The sequence below is a fragment of the Neltuma alba genome, unplaced genomic scaffold, assembly GCF_004799145.2.
Source record: "Neltuma alba isolate B1F8T4 unplaced genomic scaffold, ASM479914v2 tig00010860_pilon, whole genome shotgun sequence".
NCBI lineage: Eukaryota > Viridiplantae > Streptophyta > Magnoliopsida > Fabales > Fabaceae > Neltuma > Neltuma alba.
Window position 1 is genome coordinate 4,701 of NW_021635654.1, and position 27,796 is coordinate 32,496.

At 32.1% G+C, this 27,796-nt stretch overlaps 2 protein-coding genes across 2 annotated transcripts; both read right to left on the minus strand.

Moving 5' to 3' along the window:
- Positions 1-13,028: 13,028 nt before the first annotated feature.
- Positions 13,029-14,575, minus strand: LOC114759544 (protein TIFY 5A-like). Its single transcript, XM_028948743.1, has 3 exons — positions 14,505-14,575; positions 14,192-14,327; positions 13,029-13,235 (listed from the first exon to the last, which is right to left on the minus strand). Exons 1-3 carry the CDS (start codon positions 14,573-14,575, stop codon positions 13,029-13,031), a joined length of 414 nt encoding a protein of 137 aa, XP_028804576.1.
- A 10,748-nt stretch (positions 14,576-25,323) lies between these two features.
- On the minus strand, positions 25,324-27,357 carry LOC114759546 (9-cis-epoxycarotenoid dioxygenase NCED2, chloroplastic-like). The gene has a single exon (XM_028948745.1). The coding sequence runs from the start codon at positions 27,267-27,269 to the stop codon at positions 25,512-25,514; it is 1,758 nt and encodes a 585-aa protein (XP_028804578.1). The 5' UTR covers positions 27,270-27,357; the 3' UTR covers positions 25,324-25,511.
- Between the last annotated feature and the right edge of the window lie 439 nt (positions 27,358-27,796).

The window sequence follows — 27,796 nt, forward strand, 5'->3', positions numbered from 1 at the left end:
TTCGATCTTTTCCTATTCTATGGTTTAGTTGTTTTATTTCCCCTCATTGCTGTTTTGGATTATTAAAATTTGCCTGATGTGTGTGTGTGTGTGTCTGCGTTTTTTTCTTGGCAAAACTGAAAGGAGCCACTTGATTGGAAGCCTTTGACTGTTTATAATGAAACATGCTTCAGACATGTCCTCCAGAGTGTTCTTGCTGTTCCTTCTTTTTTCCTAACACTTGAACATGCACGCACACACACGCACACACACGGCATTTGTATTAATTATTGTGATATTTTGCTTCATTAATCGTAATTCAAAAAGCTTTATATCATCCACAACTTTAGGTTATTAATCAATGGATGGTCTGCATGATTGGTTTAATTTCCTTAACTATTAATATTTCAAACAATTCCAAAGTTGATGAGAACTGAAGCTTGTGGTTACCAGAAGGGGGGATATATGTAGAGACAGAGTAGTATATAGGAGGCCTAACAATTTATTAGTTGCTTGTGGAATTTTGTGTATTAATGAAAGCCACATAAAATTAATTTGCTGCTAAATTAAATTCATAATTAAATAAGTAATTTGTTTTGTGAGTGGTCTGGTCCAGGGGTTGGCTTGCGGGAAATCAATGTATTCAAAGATTGGTCCACTGACCCGTATATGCTCTTTTGTTTTGTTTTGATTTGGTATAATCCCAGCCAGCGATGTACATGCCACCTAACCCGTGTTTTGCAGCTAGCGATTTGATAATTTTTAATACCCCTTTCGGTTTTAAATGTTAAAATTACACTACCAAAACGGTCTTACATTCAGATAAAAAAGCATCTTATTTTAACTAATTTCATTAATTTATATAAAATTATCATTTATTAGGTGTTTATAATAAAATGCCTCGCCAGCCCTGACAGCCTCTTTAATAAGGGAGAATTTCAATAAACCCTGTTAGATAATTAATATCTGTAAACTCTTAAAATTTTGGAAAAATCACAAATAAAGACCGTGGAATTAGAAAAATTCCACACAGAGACCGGTTCATAAAAAATTATTGTCAAAACCCATATTAATGTTGTCACAGGTCCTAATTTGTGATTTTTCTAATTTCACGGGTTTTATTTGTGATTTTTCCTAAAAAATTTTTTTTGAAATTTCAATGATAAAAAATTTTATGGTTGAAAAGACAAAAATACCTTTCTTTTATTTTGGGGTCGTGCATCCCTTAAATTTCTTACAAATATCCAAATTTCGGTTGTGAATAGCCGAATTTGAATTGTTCATTTGCACCGAAACAATTGTATTTGGAAGTTATAAATTTCCTTATATTTTTTGTAAAACAATTACACCACAAGCACTCTTTCTAATAGAGGTAATCATACTCGAGACACTGTCAAGTACTAAATGTGAACACTTCTTGTAACGAGGATTCAAATATCGGTTCACGAGGTCTGTTATTATTATTGTTGTTGATGAGGATCCAAGACCATGATTTTCTTGATTCCGTAAGTTCATGTAGTCGTCATGCCGCTTGACAGAGAATAATTAATATGGAACGGTCGTCTCTGTTGTCGTTGATGATCTCTGTACTTGGACATCCTTAAACACTCCTAAATACCAGGAGCCCCTTCCCGTCAACACGCTAGCTGTCTCTCACCTCACATAACTTTATGCTGCTTCCATCACACATTCACCGTCTCAATTCTGAATTCTCTTCTCTTTTCTTTTGGCATCAACTTTATTCATGTATTCAACACTTCCACACTTCTCTTTATTGACTTTATTGCGTAAATATGTTCATACGGCCGCTTCACTTCACCTCTGTTTTTGAAAGGATAAAGTTTGATCTTTTTCTTCGTTTTCCCCACCTTCTTGCTGCCTCTCATTTGTAATTTGAAGACCGTGATTATGTATTTTTAAATGAATATGATATTAATTAGATGGTTTTATAAAAATTTGTTTAATATCTACGTAAATTTTAAAATCTATGAGTTTGGAAGTTAAGAATAAAAGTAACATGGGAACAGATAGATAAATGATTTATTGATTGACTATAAGGTCCTGTTTGGTACGAAGCATTAAAAATAAGGGATTGAGATTTGGATTACAATTAAAAAAATCATTAAAATAGTATTTAGCATGAGTAATTTTTTATTATATGGGATTAGGCAAACCCATAGGGTGGGATTGGGGAATACCACTTCCTCCCATAGTATTCTTCAATCCTACATATATGATTTGGCTAATCCCATATAACCAGCAATCTCTCATATTAAACACTCTTTTAATAAATTTTCTTATTTGTAATCCCAATCTCAATCCCTCATTTTTCATGTTTCCTACCAAACGCAACCTAAATGAAATGAGTAGTCCTCAATTGAGATAATGAGGGGTAGCATAAAGCATGAAAAATAAATTACGCTTACTACAAATTTTATATCACTCCCTCCCATTTCTTTTATTATAAGCATCTCAAGAACTTATATATTACTACCTCTAGTCCTTGATATAATACCTTGTTTGCTTTTATTTTGGTCCTGGATATAAGACCTCAATCCACTTTGTCTCTCATATTTATATATTTTTTTCGAAGATAGTCCCTCTAATAATGATAGTTCTAACTAATAAACTTGATTAGTAAAGATATTTTTGGAAAGAAAACACCTATTTATAACAAATAACTAACTTAACTTATTTTCTTAATTTTCTCAAATTAGTCAACTAGCTCTTATAATTAGGACTGGAGGTAGTATATATACAAATTTAGACAATTTTAGGTTGAAGATCATCTTAAGCTTACATTTGTTTATGTGTGGGATATAAAATTTCGGTGTATTAATGGAACAGTATCAGGTTGTAGAGAGAGAGGGAGTTCAATTTGCATGGAAGATGAAGGGAGAGATAGGGTACGTGGGCAGAGGATATGCATGCAGCTGTTTTGTATTACTTCAACGTTGGAAACGTAGCATTATCCTCACACCGCCACCTTGCTAGCTCCGAGCCACCACACACACAAAAGTGAGACCTTGATTTTTCCACACACAGTCTCTCTCTATAATATATATATATATATATATATATATATAATGAAGCTCGAGTATGAGTAGATCATATGTGTAGATTAGACGACGAATGAAATGAAAAGGAAGTTCACGCACCTAGACCTACTTAATGGCCACAAATATAGATTATGTTGCGTATGTAATGTGTGTGGGTGTGTGTATACGTATGTATGACCTCATGCATAATGTATTATATTATTCTTGCTTTTTCCAAGCCTTTTCACAATCTAAGCTACCGGAGGCGGGACATGGTTTTGTCTTGTGACATCACATGGTGTTAATAATATATATCATAATCCCCACACACACACACACACACACATATGTATATGTAGAACAATTGTATATGATACTAATATATATCATAATCCCCACACACACACATATATATATGTAGAACAATTGTATATGATACTCCTCCGGTCTTCAATATAGGACCCAATGGTTAAGTTAGTTTTGGTCCTAAATATAAGACCCATTTCTCGTGTTTATTAATTTTCTCTAAATTATTCCTATGGATACTCCTTCAACCATACTCAAGTAAAAGAGGAAGATGAGGTATTAAGAAAGATGATTATGGTATTTCAGGAAAAATGTGTCACATTTCTTATAATTAATTAACTTACCTAACTTCCTTAATTTAATCAAATTAGTTAAATGAGTCTTATATTAAAGACCGGAGGAGTATAATAACAAAATGGAGATATGGAACACTACTCTTAGCTCTAGCAAGTACACCACGAAAGTATGAATATAAAGGTGTGATATATAAATGTAATGTAAGGTATGTGACGGAGGAAATGACGACGGAATATGAAAAGGATCGATTTGCCTCCTCTTTCAGTCTCCATATATACATACATACATCTATATATATAAAATATATATATATATATATATATATATAAGGGCGCCACCAGGAATGTGGCATTATATATATATATTAAACATGGATGAAGTTAAAAAGTTCATAAATTTAAGATAACGTCGATAAAATTTAAGATTTTTTTACCATGTTAGAAGCTAAGTGACTTATAAATAACATTAAAAGAGTAACATATAAAATCTATACGAAATTGTCCTTCTCATAACTCTGAATACTGTGGCTTAATCATATCAAATTACACGGGGAACATGGATGTACATAATCTAGTTATATCCAAAATCATTGAAAGCTAAAAACAAAAGAATATTAGATCCCAACAGGTTATGTGATGGTTATATTATTTTATAAATTTAGTTGTGAACTGATACCGTCGACTAGCTTTTGTTGGAACTGTTAATCCACGTTTACGAACTTGTTAATTGAGGATAGAGATAATGATGTAATTTCTTATTCACAACATATTATTCTCTGGTCCCATGGACATTCTAATTCATTTTGAGATTTCCAGAAACCTCAGATTAATAAATTATATTGCTTGGAACTTGTATGTAATTCTTGGGGAAAAAAATTGACTTAATTATATTTAGAGAAAAATATAAAGAGAATTATAATGAGGTCCCAAAAAAAAATTGTTGAAAAGTCTTAATAACAATCTAAGCGGTCGGCATCGATAAGTTTCAGAATAAAAAATAACAATTTCTGAAACTTATTTTTATAATTATTTTTCTTCTTCAGGACTTTATTATAACTCTCTCAAAAATATACTAACACTATATTTTAACTAAATTATAAAAAATTTACATTTATTTTGAAGACATACAAAAACGTCCATTATTTTAAAAATTAAATTCTATGTTGCATAATTTTTTCTATATATTTGAGATTTCATTTTTATCCAGCCAACCGTTAGGTAATTGTTAAGGTTAACTCTTAAATTTTGAGATCATAGATCATTATTAATTATAAACTTAAAAAAAAAGTAATTATAGTTTGCACAGTATTCGATTCGACTTCCAAAGGTCTTGCACTCATTTCAACCGCCTTCCGACGCGGTTCCTACAATTTTACCCGACCTGTTTCCACCTCATCCTTTCTCTTTCTTTCATATTCTCCCTTTACTTTTGCTGTCTTTATCCATCTATTCAATTTGGTGTTTCAGACGTTAGTCCCACCCTGGCTGCCTTAAAGCCTCCTTCAGATTTTATATCCGATGATGGTGGTTATAGTGCTTTTTTGAAAAAATAAGAAGAAGAAAAGAGCCCAGTCTTACAACCAAACTTTTTTCAATATGTAAAAATGAGATGAAAAAAGAGGTGAATTATTATAAAAATAAGACGTAAATAGGATTACCTTGACTCTTTACCATGTCTCTGATAAGAATGTACTCCTTCAATCTTAAATATAAGGCCCTTTTGTAGTGTAATTTACGTTACAAAAGGGGTCCTATATTTACGATTGGAGGAGTACTATATATCTTTAATTTAACTGCATGACATTATTACAAAAATAGTTGCATGAAACTCTTACCAATTAATCAAATAGTAAGTTGATACTTGATACTAACTAATAATGAAAGGACCTTCTACCTTACATGGATGATGGATCGAGTTCTTGGCTTTCAAGTCACTAGTTTCTTCACCAATCACGTCGTTCAGTTCATTTCGGTGATAACTGATAAGTACCAGCAATAAGGCAAATATTACTACATTATAATTTGTTTTAAAAGAATTATTCTCTCCATTTCTATTTATATGACATTTTTCAAAGCGATTTTATATTTCATGAGATAAAATATTTTTTAAAAAAACTTATTGATAACCTTATAATTACAAAAATTCTCTTCACGTGTGAGTTAATTAGAAGTTAGTGTTAAATCAAGAGTATTTTTAAAAGCTTCCAACATCTATCGGCTTCCGAATATTCAGATCATCACCTATGTAATGTGCATGCCACAAAAAAATTGAATCCTTTGTTTTTTTTAAAAATAATGTTAAATGTTACAAAAATATTCTTTTTGTTACGTAATCACGCACCGCATAATTTTGGTTGTGATGTCATTAAAATGCATTCAATTCTATGTGTTATAACGAGTACGGTAGTGAACGGCAATTATTTTTATAAAATATGTCATATTTTTACATATTTATTGCATTTTTTATTTACTTGCAGTGACAAGGAGAATGAATCCGAGGGAGTATGTATATCATTATAAGGAGTTTAACTTAATTGTTTTGAAGCATAAGACGACGTTATTTCATTCAAGAAATCCTGTAAAATTGCATTGTTCATATTTGTAAATTGTATTGTTATCACTGTTAGTTTTAATGATACTGATTTCTATAAAAGATAGGTGGATCCTTGTTTATTGTACAATAACTTCATAGTTTGTGACTTTCGATATTCCCTACACACACACACACACATCATGTTGTTTTACTGAGAAATGAAATTACTGCACAAAAAGAACCCTGAACAATGAAGAAAAATAAACATGTGCATATATATATATATATATATATATATATATATGTCTGAACTTGAAATCGTGTTGCCCATGAATCTATCAAATTACAGAGAACTTGAGGAATGAACTACTATGTAATCCTTAATATAAGATGTGATTTGTTCAAATTATATGTTATATTAAAAACTGGAGGTATCTGTAAAAATAGAATTTGCATATAATGTAATTTAATTTACTGTAATTGTTTTGTTATATTATTATGAGCATTGATATATATATTGATGATATGAATGATTTATTGTTGGGACCTTTTACTATAGAGTGTGGTCACACACACATTTAATCTTCACAAAGAAAAGGTAGCTATAGAGTGTGGTCACACACACATTTAATCTTCGCCTGTAATTATTTCTGTACATTTTTTTAATTTTGGAATATATAATCCATGACAGTGAAGGAGAGAAGGGGACAAAGAAAGGTATTGATGAATTGAATGGGGAGTTAAACAACACTATCAGTGGCCAACCGACAAAGCAGCATATGTGACAGCGATCGATGCTTGTTTGGTATTTTAGTGCCGCACTAAGTAATAGTAATACTTTTATAAGCCCTGTTCATTATTTTAATAAAATTAGTTAAACGTTAGTTATATGTCACAATTATTTATATAAAATAATAAAAATCTCATTGAATATTGAGAGTGGCCGGTTTTGCATTGAGGACCAATAGGCAGGATGTTATATATAAATAGAACTGGATTAAGTACTAATTAGATGATGAATATGAATCTATTTAATTGTTCCCATTTGAATGGGAAGATTAATATATATATATATATATATATATCTGATTCTTTGAAGGAATTATTATCAAACACATGAATCCAACTTAGTCATCATCTCTTTTTATTATATATTGCATAAAAAAATTGCATATATTTCGGGGATGTGGAAAAGAATATTTGCCCACTTAGGAAGTGAGCGACTTTGAGGATAAATATGGTGATGGTGATTTCTGGCTTCCCCGCATATATACTTCCTGAGAGACCATTGTAAGGAAGGTGGAATACTTGGCTAGTTTTCATTACATACAAATGATTACAAGGATTAGTAAATTAAAAAAACCAACATATTTTTTAAGAATAACTAATTTAACTAATTTCATTAATATCTATAAACTAATTATCTAGCTTTTACATTTAAAATTAGGAGTATATAATTTATTACTTCGAGTCCTTAATATAAGAGCTAGTTGATTAATTTAAATAAATTAAAAAATTAGTTTAATTATTTATTTGTAATAAATATATATTTTTCTTTAAAATACTATTGTTAATCATGTGTATTAATTAGAAGGCTAAAGTATACTTTTATTCCTTTAAATTTAGACAATATTTCATTTTGGTCCCTTAACTGTAAAAAGTATGTTTCTAGTCAACCATGATTGTTACAAAACATCATCATTTAATAATAGCAATTTTAGTACTAAAGGACTAAAAATATACTCATTTTTAAAGTTAAGGGACTAAATTGAAAATTTGTCTAAATATAAAAGACTAAATTGAATGTCAAACTAGTCTTAAGGGTTAAGGGTGCCAACCTTAATGGTTCCTGTTATGCCTCGATCCGGATTAGTCTGAGCCTATTATTGTGCTTGAAAGCTGGCTCAGGATACCAGCTGGATGCTTACGCAGAAAAAAAAAAAACTAAATATATACTTGAGCCTAGTTAGATCTACTATTTGATGTACCATTTAACATGTGGGATTTTATATTTATAACCAAATTAGATGTCAAACTATTTCTTATATTAAGAATTGGAGAGTATATAACTAACTTGTTCGATTGGGAGCACGAAATAATGTCCTCATCGTTTAAATGAAAACCAAAAGCATCAAAAGTTGATGATCCATGCGTCCGGTAGGTGGCCATAGAAAAGGAACAAGTAGCAAATTATTTACGACAATTACAAAATAATATATGTGTGCGTGTGTATCAGATATTTGAAGGAAATATATGTGGTGTGTATCTGTTGTAAAGTAAGAGAGAAATAAAAAACGAAAAAAAATGATATAATTGTACAAATGAACGAAAACTCTCAGTCCGTTTGAATCATTCTCATAGCGGATGCATTAGTAGACTGATGTCAAAATCTTATGTTAATAGACGATTATTATTTTTACTATGAAGTTTAAAATAATGAAATTTAAATGGTTCGTTTTTTCATTGAAAAAGAAGGTATATCATGAGGAGGAGTTGTCCTGCTAGCTTTTGGCTTTTAATTTGGAGGGAGGACGTGGTCGGGTGGGTCATGCCCCATTGACGGCATAAATTGGCAGACAAACCAAAACTATGTGCCCTAAAACCGCCTTTCTTTTGACCCTATTCATATTTGGTTGTGACATAAATAAGCCCTTTCTAATCGAAATCAATATCAAAGATTTTTTTTATTTTTTAAACATCTTGTGTTCTTCTCGAATGTTCTAGCCAAGTAGGTGTAACATCAAAGAATCCAAAAATACTCATATATATATATATATATATATAAATTCGTGGGCACACGTCGATATACAACCGACTTAATCAACTGGCTAGCAGGTGCTTATCACAAATTCTGGATTATTTTCCAAGTCCCATATGAATTATCTTTTATGTAGGTTGGCAAATACGACGGAAAGAATCTAAAAGCAGGTCTATGCATTTTTTTAGGGTACCTTTTCAATTTTAATGGACATGTTTCCTCAGGAAATACGTCTACGCATATTATTCTACTCATTTAAATAATGATTCTGTCCCATATGAATAATTAATGTTGGAGTCTCTTCTATATATGTTAACAATACATAAGATTCAAAATATATTGTTGACTTGTAGATTCCATTTGCTATTTTCTTTATGTTGTGTTGAACGTTGCTCCATAAATCTCCAAAAGTATGTATTGTGTGTGATTATTGGGATGCAGACCATGTGTTGGTCACTCCCTAGTGGGCATTTTTTAATTAATGGATGTTTAAAGGGAACTTTTTTAATACATTATTTACCCAATATATCGGAACCATACAGATCGATAGTTTCATTTAATATACAGCATGCGATATGTTTGTGTGTGTGTGTGGTGTGTGTGTGTGTGTACACACATATTTCCTCACAATTAAAGCTCCCTTAGAGAAGAAAATTAAAGATGGCTTATTCTTTGGACCAAGATATAACTGCTAATTGACCACAACCAAACACCAAACTAATGAGGAAGCAGCCAAACCCCACAAGCGCATATCAATTTGACTTCACAAGATGATGATGATAATTATTATTATTATTTGGCTTAATTCCTCACTCAAATGATAATATTTAATATAAGAGTTAGTTACAGGTTATATTTGGTTCTAAACATAAGATATCAATCCATTTTGTCTATCATGTTTTTTTAAAATATCCCTATTGATTGCAAGGGTTTTCTGTACTAAGAGATAATTTCAATCATCCAATGCATATAATTTAATAGGATAGCTCAGGGAGATCAATACACATTTGTGACAAATTATTTATTAATTTGTGGGGTGAAAATTTGTATAGACTTATTTGGTCCCCCCCCCGCCAAAAAAAAACCAACCATCACGTTTGACTATTCTTTTCATGTTGGTTTCACTACACATTTCACTAAACTAGCAAAATGACTCACGTATATGTTCTCATACAGATTAATTAAATATCATCAATAGTTGATTTGTGACATTCAATTCTGGCTCAAATTAAAATCCATTTCAATTTTAGTAAAATATTTCTTATTTTTATATCATGTTATCCTTCATTCATGAAAATAATAATATTAATAGGTGGAATTAAAGTTTGACGATATTTTATAATAAGTTAAAGTATACATTTAGTCCTTTAACTTTATATAAGATTTTGATTTAGTCTTTTAACTTTAAAAAGTATACTTTTAGTCCTTTAACCTTAATTTTTTTTAAAAAATGATTATATTAAGATCTCAAATGTTAATAAAATATTCTCAAATGCTAACATATTAAGTTTAATTTTCAAAAAATTCATGATTGTTACAAAAAATCATCATTGAAGCCTAATGAATTTAGAGTTAAACATATTAAGATCTTAAATGTTTGTTTTTTAAAGTTCCTTATTTTCACCTTGAGATTCAACTTGTTCTTGCATATGAGTCTTAATCTTCGAGAAGTTAAGACTCCCAGCCAACCTGACAAGATGAATTTCAGTACTTCTCAAAAAGTAAAACTTTTCCTCCCCACTTACTCTTAATCAAAGCGGCTTTTCAACCGTAATTTTTTATTTTCTATTCCCCAGAACCAAACACAATCATTTATTTGACCAGCCAAACATGATATTTTGATATCATATATACTTTAATTTTGATTTTATCTTTTATGTATATACGTCACGTCGACAACGGTTCACAATTTGTTATTAGAAAACATGTAACATGTGGAAATGTCCGATTTATGGGAGTCTGTCTTTAATTGCTGGAAGAAGTGAAAAATGAAGTTAAAGTCATTATGATTTTAGGTCTTATTAATTATTTCAATAAGTAGATGTATAGAATTATTCCCCCCCCCCCCCAAAAAAAAAACCAGCCATCACGTTTGACTATCCTTTCATGTTGGTTTCACCACGCATTTCACTAAACTAGGAAAGTGACTCACATGTATGTTCTCATACAGATTAATTAAATATCATCAATAGTTGATTTGTGACATTCAATTCTGGCTCAAATTAAAATCCATTTCAATTTTACTAAAATATTTCTTATTTTTGTGTCATGTTATCCTTCATTCATGAAAATAATAATATTAATAGGTGGAATTAAATTTTGATGATATTTTATAATAGGTTAAAGTATACGTTTAGTCCTTTAACTTTATATAATATTTTGATTTAGTCTTCTAACTTTAAAAAGTATACTTTTAGTCCTTTAACCTTAATTTTTTTAAAAAAATGATGATATTAAGATCTCAAATGTTAATAAAATATTTTCAAATGCTAACATATTAAGTTTAATTTTCAAAAAATTCATGATTGTTACAAAAAATCATCATTGAAGCCTAATGAATTTAGAGTTAAACATATTAAGATCTTAAATGCATGTTTTTTAAATTAAAGGACTAAATTGAAACCTTGTACAAAGTTAAAGGACTATATGTGTACTTTAGCATTTAAAATAAAGATATCTTCTGTTAATATTATTGGATCTTGTTGTAATATAGGCTATTTAGTAGTTTTATCAACATGTGTACATGAACTTAAATTGTAATTATTTATAACACATAATATGCATAAGTTATACGGGTAGATTGCTTAACAAAAAATAATTAATCTCTCGTTTCATGTGTGGTTAAAAGAGCTGAGAAGTATATCACCTGGTTTTTTTTTTTCAATAAAAAAAAGGTATATCACCTGATATATATATATATATATATATATATGTGCAAATTTATTGATGATATATTAATGGTGGCGGGGTGGTTGAATCACATGTTTTTCGAGAGTGTTTCGATCATTTTTAAAAGTAGACGAAATTTAATTCATCAATTGATAATGATTGGTCATGTTGTTAATCAGACAAATCACTTACAGGTCTATATGTCTTTGCATTGTGTGGCGCTAATCCAGGACCAGAAGATTCAATCAATTAGAGTGCCATTAAAATAATCACATATTTTACACGCACCATTATTCGATTCCCTCAACCCCTAATGGCAACATGTGTAGTGTAGACAAGACTTTTAGATTCTTAATTTTATAAACTTAATATACTTTCATTCAATTCAAATGAGGATTTAAGTACATTTTAAAATATTAATAATATTAATAACGAGAGTTTGTTATAGAATAGCACATACTTTTCTAGTCCTATTTATATACAGGGCAGTGAGAGAAGACACTTTTTTGTTTTATTTATAGGATACTGAAAGAAACTTTTTTACATGGATGTATAATTTTACTCTTTATTTATTATTATGTTGATTTTGTTTATATGAGGTATGATGTATATTAAGTAGGGATAAAGTTGAAAAGTTGTTAAATTTTAAATAAGAGTTAATAAAGTTTAAAGTTTTTCTTAGTATATGTGAATGAAACATGTTGGAAGTGACTTATAAATAAAATTAGAGGAGTAATATGAAGCTTATTATATACCAATATATGCAGGAAATTTTTTTTTTTTTTGCAGCACGTGAAAAAAAACGTGATATTTTATATTTTTCTTAAGAAAAAAGGAAGAAAACTTTAATCGAGGATCCCTAATCCCAGTCCAAAGCAATGCATATATTCATACTTTATGTAGATCAAAACGTGCTTTAATTTAACTGTTAATTACAAGAATAAAGAGAGAAAAAGGACAGGAATAAAGCAGGAAGAAAAAGGTGATAATAAGCTAGATCGATGGTAGTGTCCAGAATAAAACTGTCTATATATATATATATATATATATATAATACAAAAAAACAAAGAGAGAATCTATTAATGAATAAAGGAAGAAAAAGCCAAAGTGAGAGTGACAATTGGCTGGTGAAGAAGTACTACGTGATTCATAATTAATATACATACAAAGCCATTAATATATATATGTATATATATATATATATAAACGTGATAGAAGGCTTTAATTAATTAAGGATGGTAAGGGGATGATTCGTGGATACGATCCTTTCGCTTCTGAAGGAAACGTTGGAGAGATCTCTTCATGGAAAGTGCAGTGTTAGGGCTACACATCTGACTTGCAGAGATTGAAGACGAAGAAGATGATGAGGGAAGTGATAATGATCTCTTCATTTTCTCCTCCATTTCCTTACTCGCCTCCTTCATTATCCACCTCGCCTGCATTATTATTCATGTTCTAATTATCTTTTAATAATAATAATAATAATATAAAATTATGATTACACTAGTAATAAAAAGAATAAAATTAAAACATCCTAAATTAATGAAACCCTACTTTCATCATAAAGTTCCTAGCGGGTTATTAATTAGGTGTTGGTTGCTCCTTTATAAATATTTTAGGGATAAAAAAATTTATCTCTGATTTGTTAACAGTTAATAATGTTACTATTATCCATTATCAGTCAAATAATAAGAAGATTGTAATGACAGTTCTGGACAGTAGTTGATGATGATGAGCAACCTAGGACCACCGAATATTTTAGAACACCTTGTGCTCCTCATGAATTGAACAGTCTGCGTGCGGATTTCAATTGTCATATATGAAGTTTCCTTCCTTTGAAACTTTCTCTACTCTAACCCTCACATCAAAATCAAAATATCTGCATATATATATATATATATATATCTGTGTGTGTGTGTGTATTTATATACATACACACCCCCACCTACCTTCACAATTCATTTTCAACCTCTCCTGGATGGATCAACTCATTCACGTTCCCCTCTCTCTCTCTCTCTCTCTCTATATATATATATATATATATATGTATTCTAATAACAGTCAAAAGCAAATCTCTCCGAATCTAATCCTCAACAATCAACGGCACCCTCTTTTTATCCAAATTTTAATTTGAAAGAGGAATTAGTCAATATAACCATGCGGAATTACATTCAAGTCGCATGAAAAAAAATAATTACCAAAAGGTCCCAATAACAATCTCAACAGCTTATAATGATAAGTCTTATAGTAAGAATGACAATCTTTGAGACTTGTTTTTCAATTGTTTTTTTAATTTTTTTTACTTGAGATCTCGTTGTAATTCTCCCAGTAATCATGTTCACATATGAACTATATATATATATTGGAAAGAAATTAAAAGAGAGGCACAGACCTGAACGTCGGTGACATCAGAAGCGCAGACCTTGCCATCATAGAAAATTGTGAGCTTCTGTTGCTGCCCTTCATCCTCTGCACTCATCATCATCTCACTGCTCTCATTATTATTATTGCCTTCTCCTCCCATGATTCTTCATCCATTATATTCAAACAAATTTAAAAAAAATGATTCATTTTTTAAAATATCAGTTCATTAATATGTAAAGCGGGCAATATAATTGACAACAACAACAAAAATTATTTATTTGCTGCATATTATAGTAAATCATCAGTAAGAGAATAGGTTGGGTATTAGATGATGATCTTACATGGGGTGATTGTAGCCGGCATCGTCCTGAGAAGGGAAGAGACGAAGTTCCAAGTTGCAGTTTCTCCTCATCGATCTTCGAAAACGATGTCGTCCTGGGGATGTCAAGAGGAAGAAGAAGGAGTGATAATGGAGGGGGAAAAATACTGGAGACGGATGAAATGAGAGTAGTGATACATATAAAGAAGAGAGAGAGAATGAAGAGAGAGAACAAAAGGAGGGGGTTTAGGGAAAAGTGGAAAAGTACCTGGAAAACACGCAAGGCACAGAGTCACAGAATAAATAAACAAGGGTTAAACGGTGGGGGGTGTTTGGTTTCGACTTTGGAGGGACACAGAGATTGTGTGTTGTTGTCGTGTTTTTTAAGGTTGGATATTAATTTGGAGCACGTGTTGCACGTTGTTTTATTAAAAATTGGAAGTCTCATGAGACGGCATGACGGTGACGTGCTTGCGTTGTGCTGCGTGCTGCCGGCACCGCCGCACCTTCTCACTCTACCTCCCCCTTTTCTTTTAAATTTCCACTCTTCACTTTACGTATAGAATTATCTTCGAGAAGAAAATATTTATTATAAAATATAATTAATTCAATTGCATAAATTAAAAGATAATTAAAATTAAAAATATGTAAAAAAAATATACATTTCTAATATAAGAGGGAATTAGAGGTTAAATTTAATTTTTGGTACCAGATTTTAGTTGAAGAGCCTTGGAACAACTGGTTAAATTGTCTCCATGTGGTTAAAAAGTCACGAGTTTAATCTGTTCTTCTTCAAATCCTGAGTTGGTTGGAGTTTGAATTCTTTTTACATCTGTCTATCCTCTTTATAAAATCTTAATTCACTGTATCTCTCATAATTATAATTTTTCGTCAAACAAGACCTATTGTAATACTCTAATTTTTCTCACAACTCACACAATATTTACTATAATTAATTAATTAATTTAATTTTTTAATATATTCAAATTAATTAAGTAACTTTTATATTAATAATTGGAAGAAATACTTTATTTTCTCAAGATACTCTTATTGATGAAGTGAGAGGGAGTAAATAACAATTAATACCGTGATATACCATACGATTAACACAAGAACATTGGAAAAAAGCCATTGATTATAATTGTAGACATACTTTAAATTTTTTTTATAAAAAGACCAGACAATATTCAAAAACTATTTCTTTTACGTAGACATGGTGGGGATTTTATATTCCAGATTAAAATATCGTGACACTCCTTGTCAATAATTCCTTCATTTTAATTAATTGATTGATTGATTGATTATTGTTTATGGCTTTATGTGTCGGCTTGTTCTTTTTATTTAACCCACTAATTCGGTTTTGGTTGGTGGTAGGATATCATTTCCAAACTATATTTTGCTTACTTTTTCTCAGTTCAAGTCTGCGTGCGTCGTTCTTTCTTTCCTTCTCTTTCTCTGTCTCTTTGTTTTCCAGTTTATGGCCTTAATTAATTAATTAATTCCTTCTTTGGTTTTGTTAGGCAAAAGGAAACAGAATTGGGTTGCGATTTTCTATTCTTTATCTTACTTCAAATCTCATGACTTGTACCTAAATGATTTAAAATGATCATACAGCTTGTCTATTCACCAAACCATTTAACTAAATTATAACTAAGATATTGTGCTCAATTTAATTACTTAATAGTAAAAAAATTTTAAAACCTGTAACATATATTATTATATGGGTTTTTTTTGCTGGAATTGTTGTTTCAGTTATTCTATGCAGGTCATAATTATAAGAACTCGTTTATACACTATAAATGAGGTTTTAGAATTAGGACCGGAGATAGTATAGCGTTGCAGCTGTTTATAACGTGCCAATATAGCCTCATATGAAAAAACGAAATTAAGAGTATTTTTACTCAGAAAGTATTTGTAAAGGAGTTGCCTGAGCATATTCAGAAGTTTTTTTTTTTAAAGCTTAATAACACTTTAGGCGAGTAAAAAACGGGGCACGGCACTCTATTCCAATGGCCAAATATTTTAGTGACATTAAGTCACACTTATTAAAATTAAATAATTGATTTAGTTTTTTTTAATTTACTTAAATTAATTAAATAATTTTTATATTAAAAACGGAAAGAGTATTTTATAAAAAATGGTAGGAGGAGTAATCTTGAGGGATAAAGAAGTGTTTGGTTATTGCATTTCAGTGGGGGTTCACCTAATTTTCGTGATGGTGTTTGTGTTTCTACGTGTGTTTGATATAGAGTAGCACTTTAATTAGTTGAAGTCTTTATAACAATCACATCCGACAAATGCTTTTATTTAGCACGTGTTTTTTGTTGCGATGTTACCAAAGCTTCCACGTGTCACCATGTTCTCCACATCACGTGACCCTACCGCTGCAAGCAAAGCCACCGCTTTTCTCGTGATATTTCCTCATTTTCACCTCCTCTTTAATCAATCACCTTCTTCACAAATCAATTAGGGAGAATAAAAATTTTAAATAATTTATTTGATTTTATAAACTTTAATTTTAATTATTATCTGTGATTTAATTATTCGAAGCTAGATCGGAGACAGTATATCAGATTTTTGACGTAGGTTTCTGTTATAGAAAGCAACCCACTCATTATGCATGAAACACACTTTGGTTCACTTGCCCAACCTCAATTATGAAACTTAACATAAACAATAAACATTATAATCTCAATTAATATATATACCACCCTATTCTTATGTATGTGTCATTTGTGAAAAGAGTTTTGTTCATAAATATCAGTCACTTATAAAGTAATTAATGGGATTTTTTTGTTAATTTTACCCTTGTTGACTTCATAAATATGTAGAGAGAGATAAAGTAAATGGATGAGAGGAAATATAAAACATATTTTAATACATTTTATTTAATAGGGACAAATATAAAAGTTACCAATTTAATATATTTTTTATTTGATATAATTATTTATAAATAGGAAAATAGTGGTGGGTATGTATAACATTCATTTCTTGCTCCTTCAGAAGAGGTTTGTTGCCACTTCGTCATCTCCAATATTTGACTCCTTATTTATCCTGCTAGAAACTGCCACCAATTAATTTAAGCAACATTATATTAATATTCACGATTCGGATAATTAATTTCGATTAAAAAAAATTGAGTAAAGAATGAATGTTAAGTTGGGCTTGTGGCCCAGAATTGTGATGAAGTGGGCTTCACATTTTTAAACAGCCGTCATCGGCCTTTGTGAATAGTTATCCTCCTTTATCGTTTTTTCGTGGGCCCATTAATAAAGTGACAAGGAATACTCCTTTGGTTCTATTGGGCACAACGTCGTGATTATGACATATAAATGGTGATATATCAGAATTAGTTTGTTGCAGGACCAAAGTGGCTGAGGCAAATACTGACGATTTTGTCGGGATATCAAATATGAGTAAACTTGGAGCTGATTATGATGTAAGCTGAAACAAAATTCCTTTAAAATACTTATTTCATACTACCTTCGGTCCTAATTATAAGAGTTAGTTGACTAATTTGGGAAGATTAAGAAAAGAAGTTAAGTTAGTTATTTGTAATAAATATGTGTTGTCTTTCCTAACATATCCTTACTAATCAAGTATATTGGTTAGAACTACCATTGTTAGAAGGATTACTTTGGGGGAAAAAAATATAAATATGAGAGAAAAGACAAATTGTGGTCTTATATTTAAGATCAAAATAAAAGTCAAACAAAGTCTTATATTAAGGATAGAACGTAGTATATCGTATAAGTTCCGATTTAAAACTTGCTTTTGAAAGCTTCATTCACCACTCCAAACAAGTAGAGAAGTCCCAAAATTGAGCTGAAGAAAAAGCATACAAGTAGGAAAGATGACCCATATACTTTAAACGTTTTGAGAGCTCATTTCTACACATTTTGTTGCTATTGGGTCCATTACTGATGGGATTGTTTTTACTATTTTAATAATTCAAAAGTAGTTTACTTTATTTGTTGTGGAGGGCTCAAAATATCCTCAAGGATATGCCTTTGTCTCCGAATTCGATCTTTTCCTATTCTATGGTTTAGTTGTTTTATTTCCCCTCATTGCTGTTTTGGATTATTAAAATTTGCGTGATGTGTATGTGTGTGTCTGTGTTTTTTTCTTGGCAAAACTGAAAGGAGCCACTTGATTGGAAGCCTGTGACTGTTTATAATGAAACATGCTTCAGACATGTCCTCTAGAGTGTTATTGCTGTTCCTTCTTTTTCCTAACACGTGAACACACACACACACACACACACACACACACACACATGGCATTTGTATTAATTATTGTGATATTTTGCTTCATTAATCGTAATTCAAAAAGCTTTATATCATCCACAACTTTAGGTTATTAATCAATGGATGGTCTGCATGATTGGTTTAATTTCCTTAACTATTAATATTTCAAACAATTCTAAAGTTGATAAGAACTGAAGCTTGTGGTTACCAGAAGGGGGGATATATGTAGAGACATAGTAGTATCTAGGAGGCCTAACAATTTATTAGTTGCTTGTGGAATTTTGTGTATTAATGAAAGCCACATAAAATTAATTTGCTGCTAAATTAAATTCATAATTAAATAAGTAATTTGTTTTGTGAGTGGTCTGGTCCAGGGGTTGGCTTGCGGGAAATCAATGTATTCAAAGATTGGTCCACTGACCCGTATATGCTCTTTTGTTTTGTTTTGATTTGGTATAATCCCAGCCACCGATGCACATACCACCTAACTCGTGTTTTGCAGCCATATCAACAAAAAAAAAAAAAAAAACTCGTGTTTTGCAGCTAGCGATTTGATCATTTTTAATACCCCTTTCGGTTTTAAATGTTAAAATTACACTACCAAAACAGTCTTACATTCAAGATTAAAAAAGCAACTTATTTTAACTAATTTCATTAATTTATATAAAATTATCATTTATTAGGTGTTTATAATAAAATGCCTCGCCAGCCCTGACAACCTCTTTAATAAGGGAGAATTTCAATAAACCTGTTAGATAATTAATATCAGTAAACTCTTAAAATTTTGGAAAAATCACAAATAAAGACCGTGAAATTAGAAAAATTCCACACAGGGACCGGTTCACAAAAAATTATTGTCAAAACCCATACTAATGTTGTCACAGGTCCTAATTTGTGATTTTTCTAATTTCACGGGCTTTATTTGTAATTTTTCCTAAACAAATTTTTTTGAAATTTCATTGCAGTATTCCAATGATAAAAAATTTTATGGTTGAAAAGACAAAAATACCTTTCTTTTATTTTGGGGTCGTGCATCCCTTAAATTTCTTACAAATATCCAAATTTCTGTTGTGAATAGCCGAATTTGAATTGTTCATTTGCACCGAAACAATTGTATTTGGAAGTTATAAATTTCGTTATATTTTTTTGTAAAACAATTACACCACAAGCACTCTTTCTAATAGAGGTAATCATACTCGAGATACTATCAATTACTAAATGTGAACACTTCTCGTAACGGGGATTCAAATATCAAGGTCTGTTATTATTATTGTTGTTGATGAGGATCCAAGACCATGATTTTCTTGATTCCGTAAGTTCATGTAGTCGTCATGCCGCTTGACAGAGAATAATTAATATGGAACGGTCGTCTCTGTTGTTGTTGATGATCTCTGTACTTGGACATCCTTAAACACTCCCAAATACCAGGAGCCCCTTCCCGTCAACACGCTAGCTGTCTCTCACCTCACATAACTTTATGCTGCTTCCATCACACATTCACCGTCTCAATTCTGAATTCTCTTCTCTTTTCTTTTGGCATCAACTTTATTCATGTATTCAACACTTCCACACTTCTCTTTATTGACTTTATTGCGTAAATATGTTCATACGGCCGCTTCACTTCACCTCTGTTTTTGAAAGGATAAAGTTTGATCTTTTTCTTCGTTTTCCCCACCTTCTTGCTGCCTCTCATTTGTAATTTGAAGACCGTGATTATGTATTTTTAAATGAATATGATATTAATTAGATGGTTTTATAAAAATTTGTTTAATATCTACGTAAATTTTAAAATCTATGAGTTTGGAAGTTAAGAATAAAAGTAACATGGGAACAGATAGATAAATGATTTATTGATTGACTATAAGATCCTGTTTGGTACGAAGCATTAAAAATGAGGGATTGAGATTGGGATTACAATTAAAAAAAATCATAAAAATAGTATTTAGCATGAGTAATTTTTTATTATATGGGATTAGGCAAACCCATATGGTGGGATTGGGGAATACCACTTCCTCCCATAGTATTCTTCAATCCCACATATATGGATTTGGCTAATCCTATATAACCAGCAATCTCTCATATTAAACACTCTTTTAATAAATTTTCTGATTTGTAATCCCAATCTCAATCCCTCATTTTTCATGTTTCCTACCAAACCCAACCTAAATGAAATGAGTAGTCCTCAATTGAGATAATGAGGGGTAGCATAAAGCATGAAAAATAAATTACGCTTACTACAAATTTTATATCACTCCCTCCCATTTCTTTTATTATAAGCATCTCAAGAACTTATATATTACTACCTCTAGTCCTTGATATAATACCTTGTTTGCTTTTTATTTTGGTCCTGGATATAAGACCTCAATCCACTTTGTCTCTCATATTTATATATTTTTTTCGAAGATAGTCCCTCTAATAATGATAGTTCTAACTAATAAACTTGATTAGTAAAGATATTTTTGGAAAGAAAACACCTATTTATAACAAATAACTAACTTAACTTATTTTCTTAATTTCCTCAAATTAGTCAACTAGCTCTTATAATTAGGACTGGAGGTAGTATATATACAAATTTAGACAATTTTAGGTTGAAGATCATCTTAAGCTTACATTTGTTTGTGTGTGGGATATAAAATTTCGGTGTATTAATGGAACAGTATCAGGTTGTAGAGAGAGAGGGAGTTCAATTTGCATGGAAGATGAAGGGAGAGATAGGGTACGTGGGCAGAGGATATGCATGCAGCTGTTTTGTATTACTTCAACGTTGGAAACGTAGCATTATCCTCACACCGCCACCTTGCTAGCTCCGAGCCACCACTCACACAAAAGTGAGACCTTGATTTTTCCACACACAGTCTCTCTCTATAATATATATATATATATATATATATATAATGAAGCTCGAGTATGAGTAGATTAGACGACGAATGAAATGAAAAGGAAGTTCACGCACCTAGACCTACTTAATGGCCACAAATATAGATTATGTTGCGTATGTAATGTGTGTGGGTGTGTGTATACGTATGTATGACCTCATGCATAATGTATTATATTATTCTTGCTTTTTCCAAGCCTTTTCACAATCTAAGCTACCGGAGGCGGGACATGGTTTTGTCTTGTGACATCACATGGTGTTAATAATATATATCATAATCCCCACCCACACACACACACATATATATATGTATATGTAGAACAATTGTATATGATACTAATATATATCATAATCCCCACACACACACATATATATATGTAGAACAATTGTATATGATACTCCTCCGGTCTTCAATATAGGACCCAATGGTTAAGTTAGTTTTGGTCCTAAATATAAGACCCATTTCTCGTGTTTATTAATTTTCTCTAAATTATTCCTATGGATACTCCTTCAACCATACTCAAGTAGAAGAGGAAGATGAGGTATTAAGAAAGATGATTATGGTATTTCAGGAAAAATGTGTCACATTTCTTATAATTAATTAACTTACCTAACTTCCTTAATTTAATCAAATTAGTTAAATGAGTCTTATATTAAAGACCGGAGGAGTATAATAACAAAATGGAGATATGGAACACTACTCTTAGCTCTAGCAAGTACACCACGAAAGTATGAATATAAAGGTGTGATATATAAATGTAATGTAAGGTATGTGACGGAGGAAATGACGACGGAATATGAAAAGGATCGATTTGCCTCCTCTTTCAGTCTCCATATATACATACATACATCTATATATATAAATATATATATATAAGGGCGCCACCAGGAATGTGGCATTCTAGGGGCTCCATAAATGACCTCTCGGTTCCTACTTCATTCTCAACCATCCATTATTCCCCACTACTGTTATTGCATGTGTCACCCAAAAATGTGTGGTGTGTCGTCGTCTTGTATATCCTGCTTCAATGTGAGGAATACTAAGTTTATTAAAAAGGTTTCATTTCAAACTACAAACCCTCACGTTAATTACCGGCCATGTTCATGTTCGTCAGCATCTTCTATATACATATATATAAAATATATTAAACATGGATGAAGTTAAAAAGTTCATAAATTTAAGATAACGTCGATAAAATTTAAGATTTTTTTACCATGTTAGAAGCTAAGTGACTTATAAATAACATTAAAAGAGTAACATATAAAATCTATACGAAATTGTCCTTCTCATAACTCTGAATACTGTGGCTTAATCATATCAAATTACACGGGGAACATGGATGTACATAATCTAGTTATATCCAAAATCATTGAAAGCTAAAAACAAAAGAATATTAGATCCCAACAGGTTATGTGATGGTTATATTATTTTATAAATTTAGTTGTGAACTGATACCATCGACTAGCTTTTGTTGGAACTGTTAATCCACGTTTACGAACTTGTTAATTGAGGATAGAGATAATGATGTAATTTCTTATTCACAACATATTATTCTCTGGTCCCATGGACATTCTAATTCATTTTGAGATTTCCAGAAGCCTCAGATTAATAAATTATATTGCTTGGAACTTGTATGTAATTCTTGGAAAAAAAAACAATTGACTTAATTATATTTAGAGAAAAATATAAAGAGAATTATAATGAGGTCCCCAAAAAAAAATTGCTGAAAAGTCTTAATAACAATCTAAGCGGTCGGCATCGATAAGTTTCAGAATAAGAAATAACAACTTCTGAAACTTATTTTTATAATCATTTTTCAAAGAACTTTATTATAACTCTCTCAAAAATATATTAACGCTATATTTTAACTAAATTATAAAAATTTTACATTTATTTTGAAGACATACAAAAACGTCCATTATTTTAAAAATTAAATTCTATGTTGCATAATTTTTTCTATATATTTGAGATTTCATTTTTATCCAGCCAACCGTTAGTTAATTGTTAAGGTTAACTCTTAAATTTTGAGATCATAGATCATTATTAATTACAAACTTAAAAAAAAAGTAATTATAGTATGCACAGTATTCGATTCGACTTCCCAAGAGCCCCCGTCTTGCACTCATTTCAACCGCCTTCCGACGCGGTTCCTACAATTTTACCCGACCTGTTTCCACCTCATCTTTTCTCTTTCTTTCATATTCTCCCTTTACTTTAGCTGTCTTTATCCATCTATTCAATTTGGTGTTTCAGACGTTAGTCCCACACTGGCTGCCTTAAAGCCTCCTTCAAATTTTATATCTGATGATGATGGCTATAGTGCTTTTTTGAAAAAATAATAAGAAGAAAAGAGCCCAGTCTTACAACCAAACTTTTTTCAATATGTAAAAATGAGATGAAAAAAGAGGTGAATTATTATAAAAATAAGACGTAAATAGGATTACCTTGACTCTTTACCGTGTCTCTGATAAGAATGTACTCCTTTGGTCTTAAATATAAGGCCCCTTTTGTAGTGTAATTTACGTTACAAAAGGGGTACTATATTTACGATCGGAGGAGTACTATATACCTTTAACTTAACTGCATGACATTATTACAAAAATAGTTGCATGATTCTCTTACCAATTAATCAAATAGTAAGTTGATACTTGATACTAACTAATAATGAAAGGACCTTCTACCTTACATGGATGATGGATCGAGCTCTTGGCTTTCAAGTCACTAGTTTCTTCACCAATCACGTCTTTCGGTTCATTTCGGTGATAACTGATAAGTACCAGCAATAAGGCAAATATTACTACATTATAATTTGTTTTAAAAGAATTATTCTCTCCATTTCTATTTATATGACATTTTTCAAAGCGATTTTATATTTCATGAGATAAAATATTTTTAAAAAAAACTTATTGATAACCTTATAATTACAAAAATGCTCTTCACGTGTGAGTTAATTAGAAGTTAGTGTTAAATCAAGAGTATTTTTAAAAACTTCCACTTCTTTTTTTTTTCAAAAAGAAATTGAGGTTTTTAACTATATTTAACGAGATTTACTGGCCTACTTCACAATTTACTCAAAAATCTACCCATGTTTTCACTTTCTTTGAACTTACCGGAGATGATAAGAGTTTGTCATGCTCCTCCGCCTGTCCTCATTAATTAAAACAGTTAAATCAGTAACCTTGTCAAAATAAATAAATAATTGAAAATAGAACATAATGATTTGTTTTCCAAATTTCTATTACATTCTTCTTTTTTTTTAAGTTAACACTTTAAACAGGGATAATATATGTTAGAAAAAATTAATCAATACTCTCTTCCCCGACATATGATAACAAAAATCATCAATGCTTTAATTGGTATTTTATAATAAGAATTGAAGAGAGAATTTTGGATTTTTGCTTTTGGTCTAAATCTTCTATCCATGCCCACAACAATATCATTGATCTTTTTCTTTTCGAACTTTGGTAGGTAGGTGATCAACGGAATTGTTATTAATACAGCCTCCGGTCCTAATTATAAGAGCTAGTTGACTAATTTGAAAAAGTTAAGAAAATAGTTAAGTTAGTTATTTGTAATAAATACGTATTGTCTTTCCTAAAATATACTTACTAATCAAGTGTGTTGGCTAAAACTATAATTATTAGAAGAACTATCTTGAAAAAATTGAGTAAATATGATAAACAAAATAGATTGGGATCTTATATTTAGAACCAACATAAAAGTCAAACGGGATCTTATATTAAAGAGCGGAGGAGGTAGTAATAAATGTAATCAAAACTTATGACTGGCTCTACCAAAATTCAGACCGAGAAATGAATCACTTATAAACAAAAGGCATCACTATATACATTGTCATAAATACTGTGATTTATATGACTGTTACTAACTGTGCCATTTTGTCTTGTCCTACGCCTGCTTTGCCAAATCCTTAGCGTCCACGAACGTCCCATGAAAACCGTACGGCACTCTTGACGGAAGCTTCACGGTGGCTTCCACCTTCATTTCCTTGGCGTTAACGATCTGCAGCTCCGACTTCCATGTCTTCTCGTCGTGAACAAAACTCAGAACGTACCCCTCGTCTTCTTCTCCCTCCTTACTCTCTCCCGGCAAGAAAAATGGCTCTCCTCCGTATCTTTCTTCGCCATACATGTATTTTGTCACCTCTCCTGTCATCAAATCCACCTTCGCGAATCCACTCACCTTCGGCCATGGCTCTGCGATCGAGAGATAAGCGAACCGGGTTTTCCTCCCCAGTCGGTTTCGGTTCACCGTTCCTGCTTCCAAGTTCATTTGCTCTGAGATAATGGGGCGGCGTGTTGACTCACCGGTGATGAGGTTCAGTCTGATTTCCGACAGCACGCTCTCCAACTTCTCTTCGCTTTCGTTGAAAATGGAATCCGGCGGTGACATGCAAGAGCCGATGACGACGATTTCGTTCGCCTCTTCCTCCCAAGCGTTCCAGAGATGAAAGCAGAACGTGTTTGGGCATTCAATCCAGATGATATCTGATGCGTTTCCCGCATTCTTCGAGAGAATTCCGAACCTTGATTTCTTTGACTTGTCGTAGATCACCGGAGATCCTCCCGTGATCATTTCTTGGAGCTTGAACACTACTTGCTGGTCCGGAATCACCACGAAGTTCTCTGTAATTGCGAAATCGTGCGTCATTGTAGGAACTGGTAAAGGAATTCCCACGTCTCGTGATTTCTCTCCGTCCGGTGAGAACCGCAAGTATCTCAGATACGGCTTCGAGACAACGTCGTAGCTCAGGGAGAATAACTCGCCGGACTCTGGGTCGACTTTCGGGTGAGCAATCATGTTCGATTTGAGCTGCTCCTGGAAACTGTATCTCCCCACGGTTTCGAGGTCACCGGAAGGAGTAATATGGACGTGGTAAGGATGGTCGTCTTCTGACATTGCGAGGAGGCGGCCATTGAAGTAGACTAAGCCAGCGTTGGCGACGCCGACGCCGTGGTGGTGGTCGAGAAGGCCGAAGAGTCCGCGAGCGTAGAAGAGGAGGAGTCGGGCTACACCCAAGTGCCCATGGAGCTCACCGATGGCCTTGGGGAACACTGGCCGACCGAGCTTCCGTTCCTGGACGAGTCTCTCCGTCTCAGTAAATCGGCAGGCATAGCTAGCAGAGCCGCCGCGTAAACTAACAGCATGGATCATGCCGTCACCGTCGAACAAGTGGTGCCCAGAGACGGGCTCGAATAATGGGTTAGCACCGTTTCGGACATAAACGCCATTAATGGAGTCGGGAATAGTGCCAGTGACGGGGAGGGAATGGCATACGGACTGTTCCGGCACCGGAGCGAAGTTCCCGGAGATCTGAACTCGTGGGTCGGCTGTTTTTGGAAGTGGGTGTTGGAGTTCACGCGAGATTAACGCTCTCTCGGCCGCATCTAATGCCATTGATGCTACTTTTTGCATTGGGTTCCAGGAAGGTGGAGAAGCGGTAGTTTCGGGTTTGGTAGTAATTCGAGGCTGAGAAAGGGGGCTTTTTGGGAAATCAAGCAGTGGAGGAGATTGTAAAGCAGAGTGAACAACATGATTTAGTGTTCTGAGAATGGGCTTCTTGAAGAAGAAGGACTCAGAATTAGGAAAATGATGAGCAGAGGCCAAATGATGAAGAGAGGGGGGAATTGTTGAGGGAGGTACCATGATTGAGAAATCTGAGGTTTTGATATTTTGAGAGTGGAAGTGGTGTACTATAGGAGACCCAAGTAGCAGTGGTATGATTTGTCAAGATGACAAAGCCAAGAAAAGAGAAGGATAGGAAAATGTTTTGGTCTGGGAAAAGAAGAGGTGCAATGAGGTATATATAGAAATAGAACGGAGAATGGTGACAAGAGACTATAGAAGGCCCAAAATATTTAATGTCGTAGAAATACGTAAAAATAATTTGAAAATACGTTACCAACTGGGCTGGGTTAGAAGGAGTATGATGAATTAAGATTTAAATTTCTGTTAGAAGAAATATCTATATTTAATATCTAATAGTGTTTCGAATGGAATTGCCTCTCAATTGGAAGATAGCTATATGTAGCACAAAAAAAAGGAAATATGTCCTAGTAAGTTTGAATTTCACTACTAAAGTTAGAATCATATTAGTGGGTAATCTGTAAATAACTCTGTCAGCACTCAGTTTGTTACTAAAGATACAGAAGTCAGATTAATTAATTAGTAGA